The sequence below is a fragment of the Takifugu flavidus genome, chromosome 16 (assembly GCF_003711565.1).
Source record: "Takifugu flavidus isolate HTHZ2018 chromosome 16, ASM371156v2, whole genome shotgun sequence".
Classification (NCBI taxonomy): Eukaryota; Metazoa; Chordata; class Actinopteri; order Tetraodontiformes; family Tetraodontidae; genus Takifugu; species Takifugu flavidus.
This window is the reverse complement of record NC_079535.1, coordinates 4,403,050-4,425,575: the sequence shown is the minus strand read 5'-3', so window position 1 is coordinate 4,425,575 and position 22,526 is coordinate 4,403,050. Positions and strand designations below refer to the sequence as shown.

At 52.1% G+C, this 22,526-nt stretch overlaps 2 protein-coding genes and 1 long non-coding RNA gene across 17 annotated transcripts in view; 2 read left to right on the top strand and 1 right to left on the bottom strand.

The window, feature by feature from the left end:
- The first annotated feature begins 183 nt into the window (after positions 1 to 183).
- Positions 184 to 18,780, top strand: pld1a (phospholipase D1a). 3 transcript variants are annotated; one of them, XM_057059319.1, is made up of 26 exons: positions 184 to 202; positions 7,158 to 7,373; positions 7,479 to 7,648; positions 7,724 to 7,866; positions 8,364 to 8,475; positions 8,628 to 8,693; positions 9,431 to 9,489; positions 9,586 to 9,678; positions 10,140 to 10,292; positions 10,620 to 10,769; positions 11,302 to 11,385; positions 12,214 to 12,295; positions 12,415 to 12,525; positions 12,609 to 12,794; positions 12,880 to 13,093; positions 13,155 to 13,283; positions 13,365 to 13,483; positions 13,595 to 13,708; positions 14,825 to 14,935; positions 15,023 to 15,111; positions 15,204 to 15,317; positions 15,392 to 15,441; positions 15,528 to 15,662; positions 16,039 to 16,192; positions 16,351 to 16,468; positions 16,635 to 18,780. In XM_057059319.1, exons 2-26 carry the CDS (start codon positions 7,190 to 7,192, stop codon positions 16,857 to 16,859), a joined length of 3,165 nt encoding a protein of 1,054 aa, XP_056915299.1. In that variant the 5' UTR covers positions 184 to 202; positions 7,158 to 7,189; the 3' UTR covers positions 16,860 to 18,780. The 3 variants fall into 3 exon arrangements, with proteins under 3 accessions (XP_056915299.1, XP_056915296.1, XP_056915297.1); XM_057059316.1 differs by lacking the exon at positions 184 to 202 and adding an exon at positions 1,307 to 1,467; XM_057059317.1 differs by lacking the exon at positions 184 to 202 and adding an exon at positions 2,396 to 3,963.
- LOC130540280 (uncharacterized) lies at positions 18,491 to 20,334 on the bottom strand. The gene is made up of 2 exons (XR_008954348.1): positions 19,829 to 20,334; positions 18,491 to 19,718 (listed from the first exon to the last, which is right to left on the bottom strand). It is a non-coding gene; the product is annotated as an uncharacterized LOC130540280 (long non-coding RNA).
- tnika (TRAF2 and NCK interacting kinase a) overlaps positions 18,984 to 22,526 on the top strand; it is a 34,744-nt gene continuing 31,201 nt past the window's right edge. For 8 of the 13 annotated variants that reach the window (XM_057059315.1, XM_057059312.1, XM_057059310.1 and 5 more), the window contains exon 1: positions 18,986 to 19,371. In XM_057059315.1, the coding sequence (XP_056915295.1) occupies positions 19,315 to 19,371 (57 nt within the window). In that variant the 5' untranslated portion in view covers positions 18,986 to 19,314. Of the gene's footprint in view, positions 19,372 to 22,526 lie in introns of all 13 variants that reach the window. The other 5 variants (XM_057059306.1, XM_057059305.1, XM_057059303.1 and 2 more) reach the window with 3 other exon arrangements.

Sequence of the window (22,526 nt, the reverse complement as noted above, 5' to 3'; positions counted from 1 at the left end):
CTCTGCCCTTTGTGCTGTGTGTTTACTTAGATCCGACTGCCATTACCACTTTATTGCCACTATACAGTGGATGGGCAGGGAGGGGGAGAGAGAGAAATAAACACTGAAACCCAGCGAGAGAGAGTCCGAGTGTGGGATGAATACGAGCAGGACCAGTTGTGTCTTTAAACCATCTCCGAAAGCTTTTCAGAACATCTGGCAGGTACCGTGTCTGCAGTCACGTGACATGAGTGTGAGTGTGTGTTGGGCAATTTCGGGAAAGACGTTGCTGTTGATGTTTGAGGCGGGTGCTGAACATGAACATGGTCAGCGACCCCGTCCTGGTTGGCGTGGCTGTGACCGTGTGTTCCTGGGTGACCCTGAACCTTCTGAGATCCGATGTGGCTTTGGACAAAACTGCCACAGGAACTAATATTTTGGTGACATTCTTCTGAGTTAATAATTCCAGGGTGTGGTGGCAGAGAGGTTAAAGTCCCTGGCAGGAGCTCACGATGACATCAGTGAAGAAGCAGCAATGCATCGCAGCACTTTGAACCTTTCAGCGCACACCTGTATGTCACAGGAGGAACCCCTAAAGAATCGGGCTCACGCACGCGCCAGGTGCCGCTTCGAGAGGGGCAACTTTTGCCCTCAAAACCAACAACCACATATATTATGGAGGATCCCATCCAACGCGCACCTCAAACGCAAACATCGGTTGCACTGACCGTTGCGAGAGGCCCGCAGTCCAGCTGGGTTTCCCATCAGACCCAGATTTTTCCAAAGGAAACTGGGATCTCAGGTGAACCCTTGGTAGGTCAGGAAACCCAGCCGGACTGTTTGAGACCCCAGCTTGAGGAGACGTTTATTATTCCTTTCCAGTTTTGGACTGCAGTTTCCCCTTCTGTCCACGAGGTGGCGGCAGAGACCCGCTGACTCTGGGTGTGCGTGTGTCCAATAATCTGTTATTTGCACACGCACAGCTGATCTTGGCGGGACATTCCGCAGAGTTCTTCCACCAACCGGGCGGCGTGTATTTCTGTGTATTCCCATATGTTGTTGCTTATGACTTAACGATAAGCAACAGTTGCAGAGACCAGACAGAGGGGCGGACAGGACGGTGACATAAGAGACAGCAGGATCAGAACTCTCCTCAGGCGGCTCCTCCTCCCGCCAGCGCGTCCAGAACTTTTCCCTTCTATTATTCTGGGACTTGTTGTCCAATCAACAAAGGGAGTGGGAAGTGCTTGCGTCTGCGATTGGTCCAAGGTTGGAGAGAGCCCGCCCCCCTCTGAGGAGTTGGAGAGAGTTCACGGTTAGTTTTCCTCCTCAGCCTTATTTGTGGAGAACCAGAGTGCGGGGCGAGAGCTGCGTGAACAGCTGCGCGGACAGGGGTGCGTGTGCGCGTCGGCGTTTTCGTCCATTCAGCTTCGAGAAGCGGCTCGATCGTTCAGCAACATGTGGGCTGCGCGTCCACAAGGAGGGCAGGTTGGTGAACGTCTCCGTCTCTGGCGGTGTGTCTGCCTGCGCGGCTCAGCCCGATCCGGGCCGGGCTGAGCCCGATCCGGGCCGGGCCGGGCCGGGCTGAGCCAGGGTGGGGTGGAGTGTCTGTGTCACCGTTCCTGTCAGAACGATCCTGCTCCATGTTGACAGTCGATGTCCGGAGCTGAGTGGAGCAGATCAGGCTGCTGGGTGGAGGTCACTGCTGAGGTGCAACAAGTGTGTCACCTGTTTTGTGTGTGTGTGTGCGCACGTCTGTCTGTGGGTGTGTGTGTGTGTGTGCACGTCTGTCTGTGGGTGTGTGTGTGTGTGTGTGTGCACGTCTGCCTGTGGGTGTGTGGGTGTGTGTATCCTCCTCTCAGGAGGTATTTTCCTCCTGTTCCCACCACTGCCCCCTCTCCTTTCTCAGCTCTGCTGCCCTTGTCTTTCTCTGACCTCTGACCTTTAGTGTGCTTCCTGTACCGGCGCTGACCTCCTGACCCCACCTCCTGTTGCACCCATTTACAGTCAGGATTGTTGCCTTTTGTCTGTTTGGGATCCACATCAATCATTAATGGGGAGGGAGAGCTTGAGTCCAGAACCACTGGATGTCGGTGACCTGCCGTTGCGTAAGAGCTGCTCTACCTTGGGGGGGGGGGGATTGGAAGGGATTTCAGATATTTTCAGCAGCAGGCAGATTAGTGCATATTCATTCCAGATGTAGTTTACCTGACGCTCTCAGTCAGCGTTTTCGTCGTAGCTAATTTCAGTCATTTTATTGATCTGGACCGACGGTCGGGTCCAATATTAAACGGTTTCTGCCGGAGAGGAGTCGGAGCTTTGGCTACAGGCCGGCTCCTTTGGGCTTCTTCTCTCGTCGGGTTCAGTCCAGTTTGCATTTATTTGTGTTTAGACTTTCAGGAGGTGTGACCAGGTGCCGAGGCGAGAGCTTCGGACCGGGGGTACGGTTCTGGTGGAGTCCACCGACTGGTCTTCATTTGGAGGACGGTTCAGGTTCTGGGGAGCGACGCTGAGCTTTTGACGCCTCAGAGGTGATCCAGGAAGAGCGTCCCTCAGTGGTTCTGGAGGCCCCTCCCCCCGGGATGAGCTCAGCCACGGCGAGGACGTGGAGCTCGCCACCTCGGCCAATAATGCCGGCGGCCTCGATAATTGGCAGGAAGCCTCGATGCACCCTGTCATTTCCTGAGCCGCCTGTGGTGGTCAGCTCACTGGTTCTGGTCTTGACTCGGCCCTCGGTAGGGCTGAGTCAGGCCTGGCTGTGGCAGAAAAGGAGAGAAAACGGTTCCATCACTCGCCCCAGTACAATGCCGCCTTGTGTTCCCGCCGGCAGAACAGCGCCGTGGCGACGATGACGGCGGCGTTCGCTCCTCCACTGTATTTCTTTTCAGACCACATCCACGTCCCCCTTCGCCACGGAGGATTAGATAATAGGCAGCTTTAGTGTGGGCTGAGAAACAGAGGTGTCACAGACCTCTCTTGTTGCCGTCCTTTCTCTCTCTCTTGTTCTCTCTTTCTTTTTGTACCATCTGCGCCACGAGGAGCTTGGCACCGCTCGCCGTGTAAAGGCCAAGTTAGCTTTATTTCATCTTTACGCACGTATGTGTGTGTTCTGTCGCAGCCCGTTGCCGAGCGGCTGCGTTTCCATGGACGTGCGGAATAATTTCAAGTAATTAAGACCATTAACTGCATCCCGCGCCGCTCGACCACACGTCCAGAAATAGACGACACATCTCACAAGTTAGCTATTTTTTCACTGTGTAATCAGTAACAGTGCGGCTAGCCGCTAAAGGCGTCCGGCTCTTTGATAATGAAGCTCTTTTCTGCCCGTCCCTGACAAATATTGAGATGGCTGATGAAGATTTCTGAAAAATGAAAGCCGTGTTTGACCTCTGCGCTGACCCCGCTGAGACAGATCAGGGCTCAGCGCCGGGGTGGAGGAGAAATGAATCACAAATGGTGATGTTGTAATATTTAGTTTCCCTTCTGTAGTTGAGGTTAAACTAGCTTAAGAAGCTGAGACTCCTCCATGAGGAGTGACTTTCAGTATGAGCCACTAAGTTCCTCTCGAATGAGAAAATAAGCTGACTCGGACCACATGGATCCGTCTCGCAGCTGGATGCCAGAGGGCTCAGGAGCGCGTTTTAAAGATTTTCCTCTTGATATTGGAAGTATAAACATTCTCCACCCAGCTCTGCATGAGAACAGCGCAGCTGGTTCACTTCAAAGCTCTTCACATGAGGGCGGCTCCGCGGCTCTGGTAGCAACACATTCTGGATTAAAAAACTCTTGTCTGAAGTTTTATGGCATTTTAGCGGCAAACCACGTTTGCATGTTCACTGTTGGGAAGAGGACTACGAACAGGAAGTGGGTGGAAGAGATTAATGAACTGAGCGTGGGCGCACTTTAAATACAGTATTGATTGTGGATTAACCTGGTCTGACCTCATGCTGCTCTGAGTGTTTCTACTCCCAGCGCTGTTTAAAGGTAAGCGATTAAAAACATAAATGAATCAGAAATTTTTAATGAACCAGTGAGTCATTGTGGAGTAAAACCACCACAGAAAGATCAGAAGTTGCTCGCAGTTTGATCAGCTAACCGCTAATGGTTGCTAAGTCAAACCTTGCTGTTTGATGCACAGAGCTCAGTTTTGGGCTGCAGTTTAATTGTACGTCTTCCCAATTTGACTTTTATCGTCGATAGAAGCGCACGTCTCACCATTAGCCTCCACGCTCTTAGTTTGGTTATGGTACAAAATGTTACCAGGAGGGGCAGAGTTTTTACTTGTTTCACAAGGACCTTAATTAGGTGCATTTTAAGAAAAATACTGCTTCTCGGGGCACGCCATAATCTGGCACGCCATAGCTTTTTATTCATGTTATTTCCTCAGGAAAAATGTGTCCAGCAGCATCCATCTCATCTGTCCACCCTTATCTGCTCCAGTTATCAGTTTTTGTATTCTTCCGTTCCTGCTTTTCCTGTTTTTCTTTCGTTGCTTACACTGGGACGATTCGGTTTCCTTTCTTGTCCCACCTTCTTTATAAAACATGCGCCTCGTCTGCGACGAGTGGGTGGGGTTAGAGGGATCCCCTAAGGGAGGGCAGGTTCTGCTGTTGTCAATGCAAACTTTGAAACAGCACCTAGCGGAACATTTGTCCACCCTCAGGGCCCCCTGCTGGCCGACCCAGCAGTGTCCTAATCAGCCTGTTGGCCAGCTTAAATGCTCAGCACACAAAGTTGCAGCCATACAAATCACGTGTATTTAAATGATTTCCAACGGTGGTTTCCCTGTTTTATGCTAGGCGACGCTCGCTTGGCTAATGTCACACAGGGTGAGAGGATAAACAACATATGTCAAACTGTTATTGGAGAGCCTGTTAGCAGGTCTCCCAAAGCCATAATTAGAGCCATGTGACACGATCATAGTGCTAATTATCAATAATCACATTTGCCTTAATGAAAAAAGGTGTGTAAATATGGTAGCAGCGTGTTTTTTTTATGGTTTGCTGGAGCAAGAGAAGCTAGATTTCCCATGTGTGACATGCAGGAAAGAACGGCCGCTTTGGTCTTCCAGCGATTGTTTTCCTGCTCCGGTTGGACCCCACTCCAAAGCCCCCTTTTTCCACCAACATTCCCAGGAACGTTTATCAGCTGAAATGTCCCGGTTGAAAAATGTCAGTTTCCAACTCCTGGAAAATCTATTTTATTCAGGTTGATGGCGTGTGGGGGAGGGGGAGGCCGGTCAGCCTTCACGCGACTATCGTGGTCCTTCTCGTAATCTGGTTTAAGACCTTTCCCGAGTTTGTTTCGGAGCGTCTCCCAGTCATAGCGCCTCCTCCAGCTCCTCGGCTGTCCTTCCATGGACTTGGTCGTTTGGAGTCTCAAAGACCTGCCGAATGATGTTTGATAGACTCTGGACGTGTAAGCCTGTTCCTCCAATCAGCGTCCTTCGGCACATAGCTCCGCCCACCGAGGATCTAAGGGAATCTAAAAAGTCCTCCTTGGCTTGGTACAGTTGTCAGGCAAAGCTTGGAGTGAGGGGGGGGAGGGAAATCCCAGCGATTTCAGTGGAAACGCGCGCATGCTTTTCAAAAGTGCTTTGCGTTCCTTCATCTATTACATCTGTTATTATCTATCTATTATATTGACCCGGGACCGGAAGCAGCCACACACTTGTTCCGTCGCTCCCACGGCTACTTGGGAAGCAACGACTCCTGCAGCGTGTTTCCGTGGCGGGCCGGGCCGCTGCGATGGTGGGTGGGGGTGGGGGGGGGCGCTGGTGGGTATTCTTGGAGCGTGGAGATAACTGCAGCGTCATAAATACTTCCTTTGGAATCCAGGCGCACATGCCTCCTCCTAAAAACAAACCCAAACCTTGCAGACGTGGCCAAAACCAGAACCAGACTGACACGAATGCTGGATTTTACAGTAGAGGAAGCAGGTCGCCGTGGCGACGACTCTGACTGTGAGCATGTCGAAGCTTGTTCAGTGCACAAGGAATGTTTATCTCCTGGTGTACCCACTCGCTGGTGCCTTTCTCGGCTGTTTATCCCAAAACAGATGTGTTTTTGCCGTCAGTTCTGGACCTGAGAGCTTTCATTCTCATCTCATGTGGGCTTGAATGACAACCCCCCCCCCCCCCCCCACTCACACAACCTCATACACAGGCCCACCCACCCGAAAAATCCGAGCGTTTTTTCTTTTACTTTGTAAAGCTAAACTCTTTGGAACGGAGACCTTGGCATCTGCACTGTGTGAGCTTCGGCGGCTTTTATTGGCTGCATCAAAGAACTCTAATAGCATAAAAGCATCTTTGTGAGTTAGTTTTGGGTTCTTCGATGGGCCTCACAGTTGCTCAAAGAGGAGGGTTGAGCCCCGCACTGCAGCACATTACACATTAGCAGGTGCTAAAATGATATCTCATGCGAAGCTTTTAGCCTCCGACCGCCTGCATGAGCAGCTCAGGACTTTAGGGAACGCTGCTTTTGTTTCTGAAACTGGCAGGAAAAAAAAAAATTCCCAACAAGTCGAGCAGGTTTATTTGTTTCCAGCTAGCTTGAGTTTCCTCAGAGTTCAGTGCACCTTTTTATTAGGTTGAAGTTTCTGTTTTGTGCACGGCAAATATGTACACAAGATGCGGCGCAACGCTCCGTTCGCCGCCGTCTGCGCCAATATTTACTTAGATGATGGAGGAAAAAAACAGTTTCACTGTTTTCTGAAGTAAACAAACAGTCTGTGTATATGTTGCTCATTACCTTAAAGCTGCCTCGGCAAATTAGATCCTGACGCTGAAAAACAGTGACTGCCCCCCCCCCAGGACGATCAGCTAAATTCCAAAATGCCGTCACAACACGGCCCGGACTGTAATTTGCCAGGTCACATCCAGCGCGACTGGTTATTACGTGTTTAACTTGTTGAGAAAGACGTGTTTGCTAATCCTTTAATCAGCCCTTTAATTCAGCTTGGATTTCAAAATGAGGTCGTGGTGGGAAAAGAAAAGCAAGAAAAAAGGGAAACGGGGAAAGTTGGTGCCGCTTTGTTTCCGTTTGATCGCTTTGATCATTTCCAGGTCAGCCTTTGATCTGGTTCTGACCGTCTTTTCTGTATTCAACACATTATTATTTCCTGTTTGGTTGTTTTCCAATGAGAGACCTGGCAGCAATGTCTCTCCTGTCCTCTAGGGGTGCCCTTCTCTGGGGGTTAACTGCTGAACATGCTGCCCAAGGCTCCGCCCACGACAAGTAACCTCAACCTGGTGAGTTCTGATTTTTCCAATTCTACGGAGGTCCCGGACGTTCAAGACGGCATCCAGATGGCGGATCTTGTGGAGAGCCTGGACACCAGAGAGCTGGACATCGGAGACGGGGAAGATCTCGACTACGATGCAAATTCGCTAGGTGTGTGACCTGATGTTGCAACCCAGGGGAGCAGGCTGAGTAGATGCAGCCTGCCCCTCGGTACGTGCACAAGCATCACGCTAACGCCCCCGTCTCCCTCCCCAGGGGACTGCCGCATCCAGTTTTCAGCGGTCTACGCCACAGTGGGCTTCAAGGAGGCCAGCGCCAAGGTCTACCTTCCCACTGTGCCCATCACTGCCCGCATCCTGGAGATGGAGAGATTCACCACCGCCCAGGACCGTTTCAACCTGTCGCACCACCGGAGCGTCAACAAGGTGATGCACGTGCACGATCACAGACGGGAAGCCCCACAAGTGACTCACTGCCAGTATGTGTGTGTGTGTGTGTAGTCTCTGCCAGCGGTGTTCAAGATCGAGCTGAAACACGGCGAGTTCACGTGGTTGATTAAGAGGAAAGAGAAACACTTCATGGAGCTGCACAGGGAGCTGCGGACGTACAAGACCTTCATGAGGATCCCGCTGCCGTCACGCAGGTTAGCGTCTGTTAGCCGCCTGTGTCACATGACAGGAACTAGCGTTTCCCTGACTAGCGTAGCACACCAAACGCAGCATGCTAAGAGTCTGTGGTGTCCGCTTGGTCTTTATGGTTATTACCCACAATCCTCAGGGGGTCAAAGTCCAAAGGTGCATTTTTATGATGTAGCATCTCCCTCTTGGGTTTATAATATTTTTAAACCAGTTTTTAATGGGTTTTTCATACAGATTCCCAGCTGCAGTACCCCTGACGTCAGCATGTAGACAGGAGCCTGATTTATAATATGTATCATCGGTGTTTTTCAGGTTTTAAATTTGAATGTCAACACAGCTCCTGTAGGAAAGAAATAATGTGGTAAAATTCCAACACTAAAGGTTGAACAACACCAGGCGCCACCTCCAGGCTGTTCTGTTCCATCTGAAGTTGAATGGATGGAAACTTTGTGCATGGATGAAGAGGAAATGTGCGTTTAAAAAAAATGCCTCTCCCTTTTAGCCACACAGTGAGGAGGAGGACGGTGAGGAAGAGCGAGGTGACGGAAATGCCCTCCCTGCCGAGGGGCGGGGGAGACGATCTGGTCCGTGACGAGCAGGTGTCCAGCAGGAGGGTAGGACACGGTTGCTATCTCACACATTAGTGTTTTTCCTGCCTGACTGCGCTGGTGGTGTGTGCATGTTAGCGAGAACCCACACAGTTCTTTTAAAAATAATATGATTGCCAAAACAGTGTGTGCGTGTGTGTGTGTGTGTGTGTTCACAGAGACAATTAGAAGACTATTTGAACAAGCTGCTGAGGATGGCCATGTACCGCAAGTACCACCATACTGTGAGTAATCCTGCTGTGCAGCTTTATCTACCCTCACCAGGGGTGCATGGCTAAATGCCCGCGCAGCTTCAAGCTAACCTCACTTAGCACGTTTTTGCTGCTGAAGTTGTCAACGTCTGGAATGGATTCCTGGTCCGACCCATTCAGGTGCATGTCCAGTAGTCACCGTCTCCGAATAAAAGCCCGTGGAGGAGGTTGGTTTACCGTTAAACGTCCTCCTCGCTGCAAACGCAGCGTTTAGCTGCAGGCTAGAAAACAGACGCTTATGGACGCTGTGTTATGAAGACGTCGAGGTAAAGGTGGCACCGCCAGTCGTCGGTTTGCTAAAATGGAGCGTGTGAAGCTCTGCTGGCACGGCAGAAGGTGGAGTGTTGACAGAAATGGTTACAGTGTTGACTCGTGGGATTTCACCCTGTTGACGCCGTCAGGAGATTGAAGCACTTTACTGCTGCACATTTGAGCTGCAGAGGAGCAAAAGACCACGGCCTTTCTGCCCATCTCCCACCTTTACCCACCTCCCCATCAGCAGGAGAGCCCTGCCCCATAGGAGCCTGGTCCTGCTCAAGGTTCCTTCCTGTTAAAAGGCAGTTTTTCCTGCCTGCCTGTCCTGGAAGTGCTCAGAGACTATTAAGATTGTATCAGATATTATACAGATAACTTTCAAGTGTGTTCATGTTGACATGGTTCTGGACAGCTGATTCCAACATCCCGTGTCTCCACTTCCTGTCTGCCCTCAGATGGAGTTCATCGATGTCAGCCAGCTGTCGTTCATTCATGATCTGGGGCCCAAAGGACTGTGAGCGTCTTTCTCATCCTTAAATCTCGTGTTTTTCCCCGTCCGGCTCGTTTTGCATCCCGCAGCACACGAAGGTGTCTTTTCTGTCTCTGCCAGGGAGGGGCTGATCTACAAACGCTCGGGGGGGCATCGCATCCCCGGCATGAACTGCTGTGGCCAGAACCAGGTCTGCTACCGCTGGTCCAAACGGTGCGTGAACAGGCACAAATACACCTGTACGGGCTGGGCCGTGACGCACTCTTTCACCCGACGCTTAATCCTTAAACATACATGCAAATATTTTAGCACTGCCATCTATCGTCCCGTATATGGTCCATGGTTTTTGCCCAGCACGCCTCTGTTCTGGACGCGGAGCCTATTTTCAATCTCGCCGCGATCAAAGATGGGGAAGAACGAGCACTTCTGAGCGGCTGAAACGGAGGTGTGATGGATGTGAGGCACAGATTTCTGGCAGGAAGCTGTCGGAGCGAAGGCGTTAAACTACAGCGAGCGCCCGCTCATCCAGTTGCACCGACCAGCTCTGCTGCACAAACACAAAGGCGGCGTTTAAAAATGAGCTCCTTCCAGCCCTCTGCCGGGGAGAGAAATGAGCTGTGCACGCTGTAAATGCAGCTAATGGAGGGGTGTGTGTGTGTGTGTGTGTTTCACAGCTGGCTGGTGGTGAAGGACTCGTGCCTGATCTACATGAAGCCGGATTCTGGAGCCATCTCCTTCGTGCTGCTGCTGGACAAAGAGTTCACCATCAAGATGGACTCCAAAGACACGGAGACCAAACACGGAGTGCGGATCGACAGCCTCTCCAGGTGTGTGTTTGTGTGTGTGCACGTGTCTCTTAAATGATAAATAACGTTGGCAGACGTCAGCGTGGCCGCCATCTTCTGGCGAGAGGCCGCAGTTATCATAAGCCCCGCCCACCACCTGTCGTTTGAGGCGACAGGATTGACAGCTAAACCATCGAAAGTGTTGGTACCAACACTGAGATAGAATTAGGATCAAAACCAAGACTTAAAAAGGTTCGTGGGATTTGGACACATGGATCCATCTTCCACCGTCTGTCTTTGCTATAAATCAGGTCGTGCTGATACAGTTGTGTTCCTGTTTTTGCCCGTCTGTGCTCGCCATGGCGACAGGACCCTGGTGTTCAAGTGCAGCAGCTACAGACACGCACGCTGGTGGGGTCAGAGCATCGAGAGCTTCGTCAGGAATCACGGGAAGGCCTTCCTCCGGGACCACCGCTTCGGCTCGTTTGCACAGGAGCAGGAGAACATCCCAGCCAAATGGTAAAACCGCTGGGGGCTGGGGGGGGGGCAGGCGTTCCCATCTGTTGGTATCCTGAGGGGGAAGGAAAACTGCTCAAACCCGTTTTACACTTTTATTTGTAAAGAACTTATTTGTAAAGAAAACGACAGCGAAATCTTCAAACATGGTGTGTTTTCCGTGCCTCTTCGCGGTCGCTATGGAAACGTATGAACAGCCACCTCTCTCTTCGCCATCTTTAAGACTCTTGTTCATCGCTTCCCCCTCAGCTGGCAGAGGCCGCGCTGCTGAATCATCCGCCCTAACGACAGAATAAAACAGTCTTTACAGCCGCCGCGCAACCTGAGAGAAAACTCCTGTTTTCCTCGGGAAAGCCGGGGTTGTCACGGCAACACAGCGCTGGGTGGAGCTTTCCATCAAAGTCTTTATGTTTTTGGGTTCTTATTGTTTTTTTTATAGGGTTTGTTTCACTTTTTGGCATTGTCTCGTCCACACAACCATCATTTCCATGTTAATATTTGCGTTTTTTTCCCTTTAAAACCCAAATCTTTCCAGGTATGTGAACGGGAAGACGTACATGGAGGACGTGGCTAATGCTCTGGAGGAGGCGAAAGAGGAAATCTTCATCACCGACTGGTGGTGAGTTCTGTTCAGCAGCTTTTCAAAGCCAAGCGTCCTCGTCTGCTGCTGCGTGGTCACCGAGCAGTCACGGCCCTTCTTTATTTCCCTTGTTTCCGAGGAAAACTGCATTTCTGCTGTTGATTCTTCCCTCGGAGTCTAAAAAAAGTGGGAGGCAGAGTAGGTTTGTTGTCATGGCTACGCAATAAACGCGCTTATCATTTGTTTAATGCCGCCTTCACACGTCTCAAAACACACTTTTCTACCTGTAGCAACCGGTTTTATTCCATGTAAAGACTGAGAATGTGAGAATGTGTGTGTGCAGACCCCCCCCCCCCACACACACACACACACACACACCAGGCAGCTGTCCGCCTGTTACTCCTACAGTCATCGGCGGCAGGCAACACAATAGTACCGTCTCCAGTTACAGTCTGATCCGCATGGCCGGAAACAGAAGCAGGCGTTTGGGAAGTCTCCAGGAATCTGCTCCCGCTGTTCGCCTGGAAGGAATCGTCTGAGGAGCTGGTCATGTGACCTGTCGGGTGACCCGCATGACTTCACAAGCGCGCGTCCGGTTTCACAACGCCGCCACTTCAAACGTGGCAGACGGCCTGACTCAAATCCTCGGGCTCGGAGGCTGTAATCAGCGAGCTTAAGCTCCGAACCCAGGAGGTCCCGGAGTAACGGGAGCCGGCGGATCACGGGCCCCTGTCGTCATGTCGCATCGCTCATGTGAACAACTCGCGGGCTATTTTTAGTGGCGCGCTGCCTCCGGTGGCTTTTCGCTCATCACCCGTCGGACATTTTTCAACGGTTTTCTCCCGTCTTCCTCCTCCTCTTCCTCAGGCTGAGCCCAGAGATCTTCCTGAAGAGACCCGTGGTGGAGGGCAACAGGTGGCGGCTGGACTGCATCCTCAAACGCAAGGCGGTGAGGAGAAATCCTGGAGCTCGTCAGGACCCCAGAACGTCATCAGATCAGTCATCCACTGTTTTTTTTTTTTAGAAATATTCATTTTAAAGGTTTCTGTTTCTTCTGTGCCTCCAAAGCAACAAGGCGTCCGGATCTTTGTGATGTTGTACAAGGAGGTGGAGCTCGCGCTGGGCATCAACTCGGGCTACAGCAAGAGGACCCTCCTGCACCTGCACCCCAACATCAAGGTAACTGGTGCATTCTGGGTAAAGACTGCAGGGCAGGCGGACGGACCTCAGACGGGATGGTGTCCGTGTGTCTGGGCCTTTAGGTGATGCGACACCCGGACCACGTCTCCTCCTCCGTCTACCTGTGGGCGCATCACGAGAAGATCGTCGTCGTCGACCAATCGGTGGCCTTCGTGGGCGGGATCGACCTGGCGTACGGCCGCTGGGACGACAGGGAGCACCGGCTGACGGACGTGGGCAGCGTGACTCGTTCCGTGGCCGTGGAGCAGGTCGGGACAGGCTCGGAGACACGCCCCGCGGGCCGGGACACGTCTCGGAATGAGCGCAAGCACTGAGCCGGTTCCCTGTTTCCAGGCTGGCCGCGCCAACGCTCTGCCCGGCAAGGGCGCGCCGCCGAGCGGGGGCGTCTCCGAGAGCAACGGGCGAGGAACGCCGCCCAGCGACCTGGCAGAGCTGCCCAAGCTCAAGGGGATCGGTCGGAACCGGAGGACCCGCTTCAGCCTGTACAGACACCTGCAGAAGCACGCCATGCAGCATTCAGACAGCGTGGACAGCGTGGACAGCACAGGTGTGTGTGTGTGTGTGTGTGTGTGTGGCATCGTGCTCTACTTGCGTGTGTGTTTGTTCAGGCAGCGGGTCGGTGCGAAGCCTCAAGACGGACGTGGGGGAGCTGCAGGGCAACACGCGCTTCTGGCACGGGAAGGACTACTGCAACTTTGTCTACAAGGACTGGATCCAGCTGGAGAAGCCCTTCGACGGTGCGGCGCACGCGTCCTGACGCTCGCACGCCGACCGGCAGACGCCGTCACATTTCACCTTCTTCTGCTCTGCCTGCGCAGACTTCATCGACAGGTACACGAGGCCCAGGATGCCCTGGCACGACATCGCCTCGGCGGTTCATGGCAGAGCCGCCCGGGACGTGGCCAGACACTTCATCCAGCGCTGGAACTTCACCAAGGTCCTCCGCTCCACTCCGGAACCGCAATGATGGGAAACTTTGGGAAGTTTAGCCAAGTATGGCGCCATCTTTCCCTCCTCTCATTCCTCTCTCCCTCTTTCCTGCCTACAGATCATGAAGCCGAAGTACCGCTCGCTGTCTTATCCATTCCTGCTGCCCAAGTCCCACTCCACCGCCAACGAGCTCAGATACCAGATCCCCGACTGTGTCACTGCCAAGGTGCAGGTGAGACATCGGAGCAGAGGGCACTTATCAGGAAGGAGAATCAGGAATGCAGCCATTCGGGTGTTGGTTCGAGGATCAAAAGAGCGACGTTTGTATAGCAAGAACCAGCAAACTAGCATCTGAGCTCCAGCTCAAGGTTAAAAAAGGAGAGAAAACTGGTTCTTCTTCAAGCATGGAATGTTTTTTCTTCATTGGCTTTGGCTGGAAGGCTGTTTACAACAGTGCTTTTCCATAAGTCATCTAACCTGTATTTGAAGGCTTCCATTCTCTCTCTCCTACTTTCTAATATCATTTTAGCTAAATATAAAGTTAGCTCATAAAGTTAGATGGAGCTTTCACATGCAAATTTTTTTGGTCAAACACTTTTATTGCTGCTCTCGCTGTAAGCGTCGCTCTTCCGGTTGCACCGCTGTTCCGGTTGCACCGCTGTTCCGGTTGCACCGCTGTTCCGGTTGCGTCGCTGTTCCGGTTGCACCGCTGTTCCGGTTGCGTCGCTGTTCCGGTTGCATCATTGTTCCGGTTGCGTCGCTGTTCCGGTTGCATCATTGTTCCGGTTGCATCATTGTTCCGGTTGCGTCGCTGTTCCGGTTGCATCATTGTTCCGGTTGTGTCGCTGTTCCGGTTGCGTGGCTGTTCCGGTTGCTTCATTGTTCCGGTTGCATCATTGTTCCGGTTGCATCATTGTTCCGGTTGCGTCGCTGTTCCGGTTGCGTGGCTGTTCCGGTTGCATCGCTGTTCCGGTTGCGTGGCTGTTCCGGTTGCGTGGCTGTTCCGGTTGCATCACTGTTCCAGTTGCGTCGCTGTTCCGGTCGCGTCACTGTTCCAGTCGCGTCGCTGTTCCGGTTGCGTCGCTGTTCCAGTTGCGTCGCTGTTCCGGTTGCGTCGCTGTTCCAGTTGCGTCGCTGTTCCGGTCGCGTCACTGTTCCAGTCGCGTCGCTGTTCCGGTTGCGTCGCTGTTCCAGTTGCGTCGCTGTTCCGGTCGCGTCGCTGTTCCGGTTGCGTGGCTGTTCCGGTCGCGTCGCTGTTCCAGTTGCGTCGCTGTTCCGGTTGCGTTGCTGTTCCAGTTGCATTTGTGGTCGGCAGAATCGCCTCTTTCACGTTTCTCCCTCTCAACAGGTGTTGCGTTCGGCAGCCGATTGGTCAGCTGGCATCAAATACCACGAGGAGTCCATCCATAACGCTTACGTCCAGGTCATCGCCAAGAGCAAACACTACATCTACATAGAGGTACGGCGGTGGCGAGGCCGGGATATCAACACTGAACTGGAAGGGTTTGTTTCAATGAACTGGTTCCCTCCCACTTTTCTCTGTCAGAACCAGTTCTTCATCAGCTGTGCCGAGAGCAGGCTGGTCTACAACAAGATCGGAGACGCCATCATCGAAAGGATCATCCGGGCGCACAAGTACGTCCCTTCCATGACCTTTTGGACTCCAGACGACCGACTGAAATATGTTTGGTATTTCTGAATCATTGTCTTGATGTGTGTGTTCACAGGGAGGGGCGGAAGTACCGCGTGTATGTCGTCACGCCTCTGCTCCCCGGGTTCGAAGGAGACATCACCACGGGAGGCGGGAACGCCATCCAGGCTGTCATGCACTTCAACTACAGGTGAATCACACGAGCCCCTGTCGGCTGAAGGCGGATGGCCGTCAAAGTCTGACCGGATTCTGTTGTGTCCTCAGGACCATGATCAGGGGGGAACACTCCATCATTTCCCAGCTGAAGAAGGAAAGTAGGTCCACACGGTCGGCGCGGAATAAAAAACGTGACAAAACTGCGATTTTTCCTAACGCCGTTTGTCGTTTCACCCACCCGCAGTGGACGATCAGTGGATGAACTACATCTCCTTCGCCGGCCTGCGCACGCACGCCGAGCTGGAAGGACGCCTGGTCACGGAGCTCATCTACGTCCACAGCAAGATGCTCATCGCCGACGACAACACGGTCATCATCGGTCCGTCTCTCATCCGCTCCCGTCGCCTTCTTTTTTTCCCTGTCCTCGTGCTGTTTTTGGCAGCTATGATGTAAATCCGATAGCCTTTCTGTCTTGACACCCGTGAAATGTGAGAAATCTAAAAATCTGGATTTGTGGTCCCATAATTCTCACCATGTGTGGCTCGAACAGAATCCAGCCTCGTGAAATACGTCTCGCCTGCGCCATCTGGTGGCCAAAAGACGGCTCACCCACGTCAACAACAAGCGAAACAAATATAAATAATCCAAAAAAAGTCCTTAAAGACTTTAACACAACTTCAACTGCATTAAATGTTTTTAATCAGCTTACAGAACTGAAAGCTCGGGATTCAAATTAAATTTAAATGTCCTTTTAGGTTCTGCTAATATCAACGACAGAAGCATGCTGGGTAAGCGCGACAGCGAGGTGGCGGTGATCGTCGAGGACTCGGAAAAGGTGGCTGCGGTGATGGATGGACGGGAGTACGAAGCTGGACCCTACGCACTTCAGCTTCGCCTCGAGTGCTTCAGGTGTGTGCGAGGCCTTTTTATTCCTTCCCAATATTGGTGCAATATTGTCCAGCTTTTCATGGTTATATGTAACACACTTCATCTTTAACAGAGGGGAGGTGTTTTTCGCCTCCCTTGAACTGAATATGTTTGTTGCTTGCCTCTTTTGTGTTGCGCAGGACGATCCTGGGAGGCCACAGTGACACCAGTATCGACCTGTCTGATCCCGTCAGCGATCGCTTCTATAAGGAGGTGTGGATGACCACGGCTGGCCGCAACGCCACCATTTATGAGAAGGTACGGGTCCACCTTCACCTGCAGGGTTAATATACGGGCCATAACGATAGACAATAATTAAAGTTGTGAGTATTTGAAATGGCCACCAGGGGGTGCTGTAGACCAAGCGACAAACGTTCTAGTAATCTGGCGCTGTTTCGTTCTCTCTGTGCGTGATCCTGCCCAGGTCTTCCGGTGCCTCCCTTCATCCTTGGTGAGGAACATGTCCGAGCTGGAGCAGTACCAGTCCATCTTGGGTCTGGCCCAGACCGACCAGGCCCGCGCTCAGGAGGAGCTGCGCAAAATCCACGGCTTCCTGGTCCAGTTTCCCCTGGATTTCCTCTCGGAGCAGAACCTCATGCCCTCGGTCGGCACCAAAGAGGCCATGGTTCCAACTGAGATCTGGACATAGAGGAGGCACCGGGACTGAAACACATGAGGTTGTTTTGAGACAGTCTGCAGTGGAACATCTGGGGGAGGTTTGGGACGCGTAGCACGGAGCCTCCAGACCGCGGATCACACTTCTGAACCACATTTGTGCTGGGAAACACTGACAATGACGGGTTATTGGAGTAAAATGAAGTGGAATGATCTGAAGAACAAAGAAAACACTTCTGACTGAGACGGGAGTCAAACTCAACAGAAGCTCAGTTGTCTGCATGAGAGGTGCTGCCAGTTCTTGATTTTAGAATCTTTTCAACAGTTTCAAAATGTTCAGAGATTTGTGATTTCCTCACCACGGTGCAAGAAGCCACGTGGGAACACCAGCCACAACCCACAAGCTTGTAAAACATGAAGTGCATCGGTCCCGATATTTCCACTTTGCCCAAGGTGCCTCAGACAGGTGTGGTTTTGGTGTTTGACGTCACTCTTTTCCAGGTACAACTGGAATGGAAAATCCAGAATCCCACAGAATGATCGTGGGAATCATTCGCTCCTGGGGTGGGATTTGAGGCCTTCCTCTTCTCAGTCCTCCGACCACAGTTTTATCCTCCAGCCCATCAGAATGACCCTCAAAACCATGTAAAAGAACCTGAACCAAACATTTTCACTTCCAGGTGCATCTTTTTTTTTTTTAATTCAGTGTGAAATTAATGGGTTTTTAATGTGTGTTAGGTTATATTTGGGGGGTTGAGGTGACCTGTATGTGACCGGTGGGACACCTGTGTCTCCTGTTGATCCCTCTCTATCAGGACGTCCTGGTGCCACCCCCCCAAAATGTGAACTTAAAGAACGACAACTTTTTAAAAAATCATCGGCAACGTTGTTGCTTCCTTTGAGATCTTTTTTATCGCACACATTGTGTACGGGACCACTGACGGATGCTAAAAGAAGCCATGATTGAAAAGCTTTATTTATGGACTGTGAATCATTCAACGTTTTCTGAAGATTGCTATGTTTTTTTGTTTTTTTTAATGGACGTGTCGACGGTTGTGGGTTCCAAAATCTTTCTCTTCTACAACGGCTTTTCATTCTTTATCTTCACCTTGTGGTATTTCTACCTTTTTTTTTTTTTCATTTAAAACGTCTGTTTAAACCAGCCTGTAATTGTTAATTTAAAGAGGAATAAAAGCTTCCTGGATTTCCAAGTAAAACTGGTGATGGTTCCAGCCCCTGTACGTAATGTGTTCTGAAGAAGTGGAGGAACTCGTTGAAACCTGCACCACCGCTTTTATTGCTCGCGCACAGATTTGATCACCTGAATTCACCATTACTTATCTTACGCGCACACACTGGACTGAATGGAACCTCTTCCAGCGTATTGGAGAGGCAGTTGAGTTTTGTTTCCTGTTTTGTATCCTTACGTGAAGGTTGACTCATCTGAAGCTTGAATTGAGAGTGTGTACGTGCATGAGTTCACTACAGTGCCTAAAGTCCGTCTGCTGACAGCTGCTTAAATACACAAGAAAATGTTTTCGGAGATAAGACGTCTCCTCTGTGAGAACGCCACTAATGAGTTGTCGGTTGTGGATGTGCTAAAAAAATGTTAAAAAATTAGTTTGATCTTAATAGCAGATGGTAAATGGTCAAATCTAGGTCAAGGGAGAAATGTCAAATTTTACTTTTTCTATTTTCCCTTTGGCTCTAGTGACTTTTCTGTGGAGAGCAAAGTGCTAAGTGGCGAATGTTCCCATTTAAATCTGGATCCCAACCATTTTGAACCTTGTGTGAACTGCATGATGTTTGTCCGCCATCTGCCTGATGGCTGTGATAGGAAGGAAGGAAGGAAGTGCTATGTAACCATGTTGCTTAAGTAGTTTTCAGTTTTTCATCACTCTCACTAAAGTTATTACAAAATAACATTTCTCAAAAATAAAAACCACACTGAAGAACAGGGTGTAAACCTTCGACTTCATTATTGGACGTTTCTGCTGCTGTTCTCTGGCTGTTTTTTTTTTTTCTTTTTCCAAAGTTTTTAAAGATTCAGCAGCAGGTTGCTGGAAGACGAGAGAACCCCTGCAGCTCCGCCAGCCCCGCCCACAGAGGGGCGTGGTCTGCCAAGGAGGCGGACCCGTGTTTCCCCTCCCTCCCGCCGCGGCTGTCAAAGCAGCGGCTCCGGCAGCAGCGGCAGCATCGGATTTTCGGGTCTTCGCGAAGCTTCACCTTTTCTACACAACCGTCCACAACCTGCAGGCATGGAGCCGCGCACGCAGCGGCGCACGGTGGCCTTCTCCCGCGTCCTCAGCGCCCGTGCGCTCTAGCCGTGCGCCCCCGCCATCCCCGCCGCTGATCGTAAAGGAGACCCGAGTGTTTCTGTCCATTGCGAATATCTGGAGACACAGACCGAGAGGAGCCCGCAGTCGTGACGGCAGAGGCCGTTTCGGGATACCGCCGCAGCCGGGAGCGCGTCTCTGGTGTCGACCATCATGGCGAGTGACTCTCCAGCCCGAAGTCTGGACGAGATAGACCTCTCCGCGTTGAGGGTGAGACCATCGTGCTCTCCTTTCCTTTCCTGCAAGCTAAACTGCTCTGTGTATGTGTGTGTGTGTGAGTGTGTGTGTGTGTCCTCGCACCTGACAGCGGTCTTTGAGCAGCCCACCGCCGGGCAGGAGAGGCGCGTGTGTGGGAGCAGCCAGACCACCGCAGGCTCCAGATTGATGGATCCTGTTATAAATAGATGCTGAGTGAGTCGGCGGCTGCCGTCTCCCCTCCGAGTCGGGGCGAGGAGGCTTGTGTGGTGCAGGCTTGAGGGATGGGATTGTGGTGACCTGGGTGGGGGGTTCCAGGCCCAACCGCCTTGATTCAGACAGCGGTGGAATTTAACGTGAATCTGCCCGCAGACATGCGGACAACAAGAAGAAAGTGTGTGTTGATAACTAGAATTGTCCTCCTCATCGCTGAACTATTTGTGTGTGCGTGTGTGTGTGTGTGTACGCTTACTTCCAATCTGATTGAGGTTCTTTTGTTCATCCGGCATACCGACATCCGCGCAATCATCTCCCCCTGCACCCGCGTTGGTGCGTGGGTACCCTCGTTTCCGCTTCGCCGAGCATGGTGCGTGTTATTCTGAGTGTGTGTGGGCGGGCGGGTGTGTGCCATGCCGACAGGAACAAGTAAGGGGAAGCAGAGACCCGCTTGCTCGCTCCGGAACCGGACCGCATCGCGTCCACAGATGCGGCCGTTTCCGTCTCCTCGGTTGCGCCTTTTCTGCGGAATCTTTCCTTAAACGGTGTCTGTCTCTTCATGGAGCTGGTGGATGGACGGACTGACAGACACTCTTACACCTGCACCAACAGCACTCGGGGTGGGGAGATTGGAGACACGTGTGCACGTTTGCATGCTCGCACCATCATTTCTGTGCTGGTGTGCGGACTGTGAACGCCCACCAGCAGCAACCAAGCGCATCAACCAAGCGCAGCGCATGCTTCCTATATTTGAAGGGGTTGCATGAAACACATGTGCCCCCCCCGCAAGCTGTTTTTCATCATCCTCTTAATAATAAAACTCTTTTTACTTACTTCCTCCATCGCATGTGCGCTGTAGTGGTGAGTGCGCAGTGAACCACCGGACTGGCTAGACAGGAAGTAGGTCAGCTGGCTCTGATGTGGGGGTAGGGTGGAGGTCATGGTGTGTTGGGGGGGCTGTATTATTTTGGAATTATTGTGGAATGAGTGGTGTTAATAGGGAATTTTGTGCGTGTGTGTGTGTGTTCGGGAGGTCAGGGGTAGCTAGCGCTTGCGTGGCCACAGGCCCACTAACTGTTGCGTTAGCACTCGCGTTGATACAAAAACACCGACGGAGCTGCGTGGGAAGGAGAGTGAAGTGGCTTCTCGCATTTGCAGACTTTTGCGCCTTTCCATTATTTTCCGTTTTCGCACGCCTCGCCGGCTCCGCGCCCGCCGACCTTTTGCGCGTTCTCACAAAGAGGAAGATGCACACGTGCACACGCAGGTCAGAGGCGTCATCCGGTCAGCCGATGGTGGGGACAGATGGCGGCGCAGCTGGGGGGGCTCAGGTGTGAGGGGAGATGAAAGGGAGAGCAGGTGAGGGCGACGCAGACGCGGCCGGTGAAAAACGGGATCGCTGAGAGGCGAGAGTGTGACCAGTGACTAAAGTAGACCCTTCTCCACTACCCCCCCTTCCCTCTCACTTCATGGATCCTTGTTGCCCAGTAAGACCGCATTCCTCTGGCCCCTCACCGCGGACGCCATAGTAACGAGGCCACAGCAATGCCCAAGGCTCACACAGAGCTTATTCATGAATACTCCATATACTGTATGGCAGAAATGCCCCTCTCCCTCCCACCCTCTTTTCCACCGCCCCTGCCTGCTTCTACTTGACCTAATTTTACCGTCCCGAGTCACTGATGGGGACTTGAATTCGCTTTTATACTTAAGGAAGCACTAAGATGTGGGATTAAAGCAAAAACCTACTGGGGACTTCCTGGATCCTCGCTGGGTTTCCCAGGAACCGGCTCCCAGACCTCGAGATTTTTCTGAATAGATGTGGGATGTCATCAGTGGCCGCCCGAGTCTGTTTCTGTTGACGCATACTTGCTCCGCCCATTTGCTGAAGCATGCATCCTGGCCTTGTGTGGCCTTGGGACAGCTAGGTATCCCACAATGCCTTTCAGCTTTGCTGGCAGCAGCAGTGGCGGAAAGTGCGTACTGCAAGCTTGTAAGCGCGGAGCAGGGCAAGAAAACGGCAAACTCCTCGCATCGTACGAGAAAAGTGTGAATTCTGAATGAGGGCGTGCGAGCAGAATACCCGCTGTCCTGCAGCCGGGGGGGTTCGACGGATCGACTGAAATGACAGCGAGGACAGAGTGGCGGCGGCCGAAAACCGCGATGAGCGATGGGGAGGATGGAGGGTTGACAGGAAAAGGCGTGAGATGACAGCTTGGCGGAGATGGATGGAAGGAGAGGCGGAGGCGAGGACGCGGACGGGTTGATTAGCATCACGGAGCGAAGTCTGCGGCGTACTGGGGGGGGCTGTAAATCTGTGATTGGGAGTCGGTCGCGTCTGGATGAGACGTCCTTAGTGTTGGGACGCCGTGCTGAGCCGCGCCGTTAAAGGGAAGCAGAGGCCGACCCAGAACGGCGCCCATCATCCTCCCTGAGCTCCTGACGCCATCCCGCTCACTGAAGAGCAGGTTGAACTGTGATAATCTCGCGCCTCGCCTCATCCGGGTGTCCCCAGAACTCATTTTGGAGGGCGTTCGTGAAACGTTGTCTAAAAGTCCTCAGCTAGGGGACGGTTTAAAATGGCGCTGCCTGCCCGTCTCACATGTCACACCTTCTTACAGATCAGGTTTCAAACTCAACAACTGGTACTTCCATTTGGTTGGATTAACTGAATACCTCTGAAGGCGCTCCTTAGACTGGAACTGCCTATGATGCAGCTCTGTTGCGTAGAAGGGTGGCTCCAGCTGTCCAAACGCCCGAGGCGTGGAGGAATTACTGAAAATGAATAATAGAATTACCCAGCAGGTATGATGTGTTTACCTGCTCCGAGCCGGAAGGTTGGGATGGCAGTGTGGAAACTCACTCGGTGTCTGGTGTAACACAAGGACGTGTGTTTGGCCAAGGGTTCGGTTGAGAAAAGGTCCTCACAAGTGTTGCAAAGTGCAGGCCTGCAC

Excerpts from the sequence above, each read along its gene's own strand:
- pld1a (XM_057059319.1), top strand. The coding sequence starts at position 7,190 with ATGCTGCCCAAGGCTCCGCCCACGACAAGTAACCTCAACCTGGTGAGT. Across the intron at positions 12,795-12,879 it reads GTTCCGTGGCCGTGGAGCAG|GCTGGCCGCGCCAACGCTCT; the intron begins GTCGGGACAGGC and ends CCCTGTTTCCAG. Across the intron at positions 15,663-16,038 it reads CGACAACACGGTCATCATCG|GTTCTGCTAATATCAACGAC; the intron begins GTCCGTCTCTCA and ends ATGTCCTTTTAG.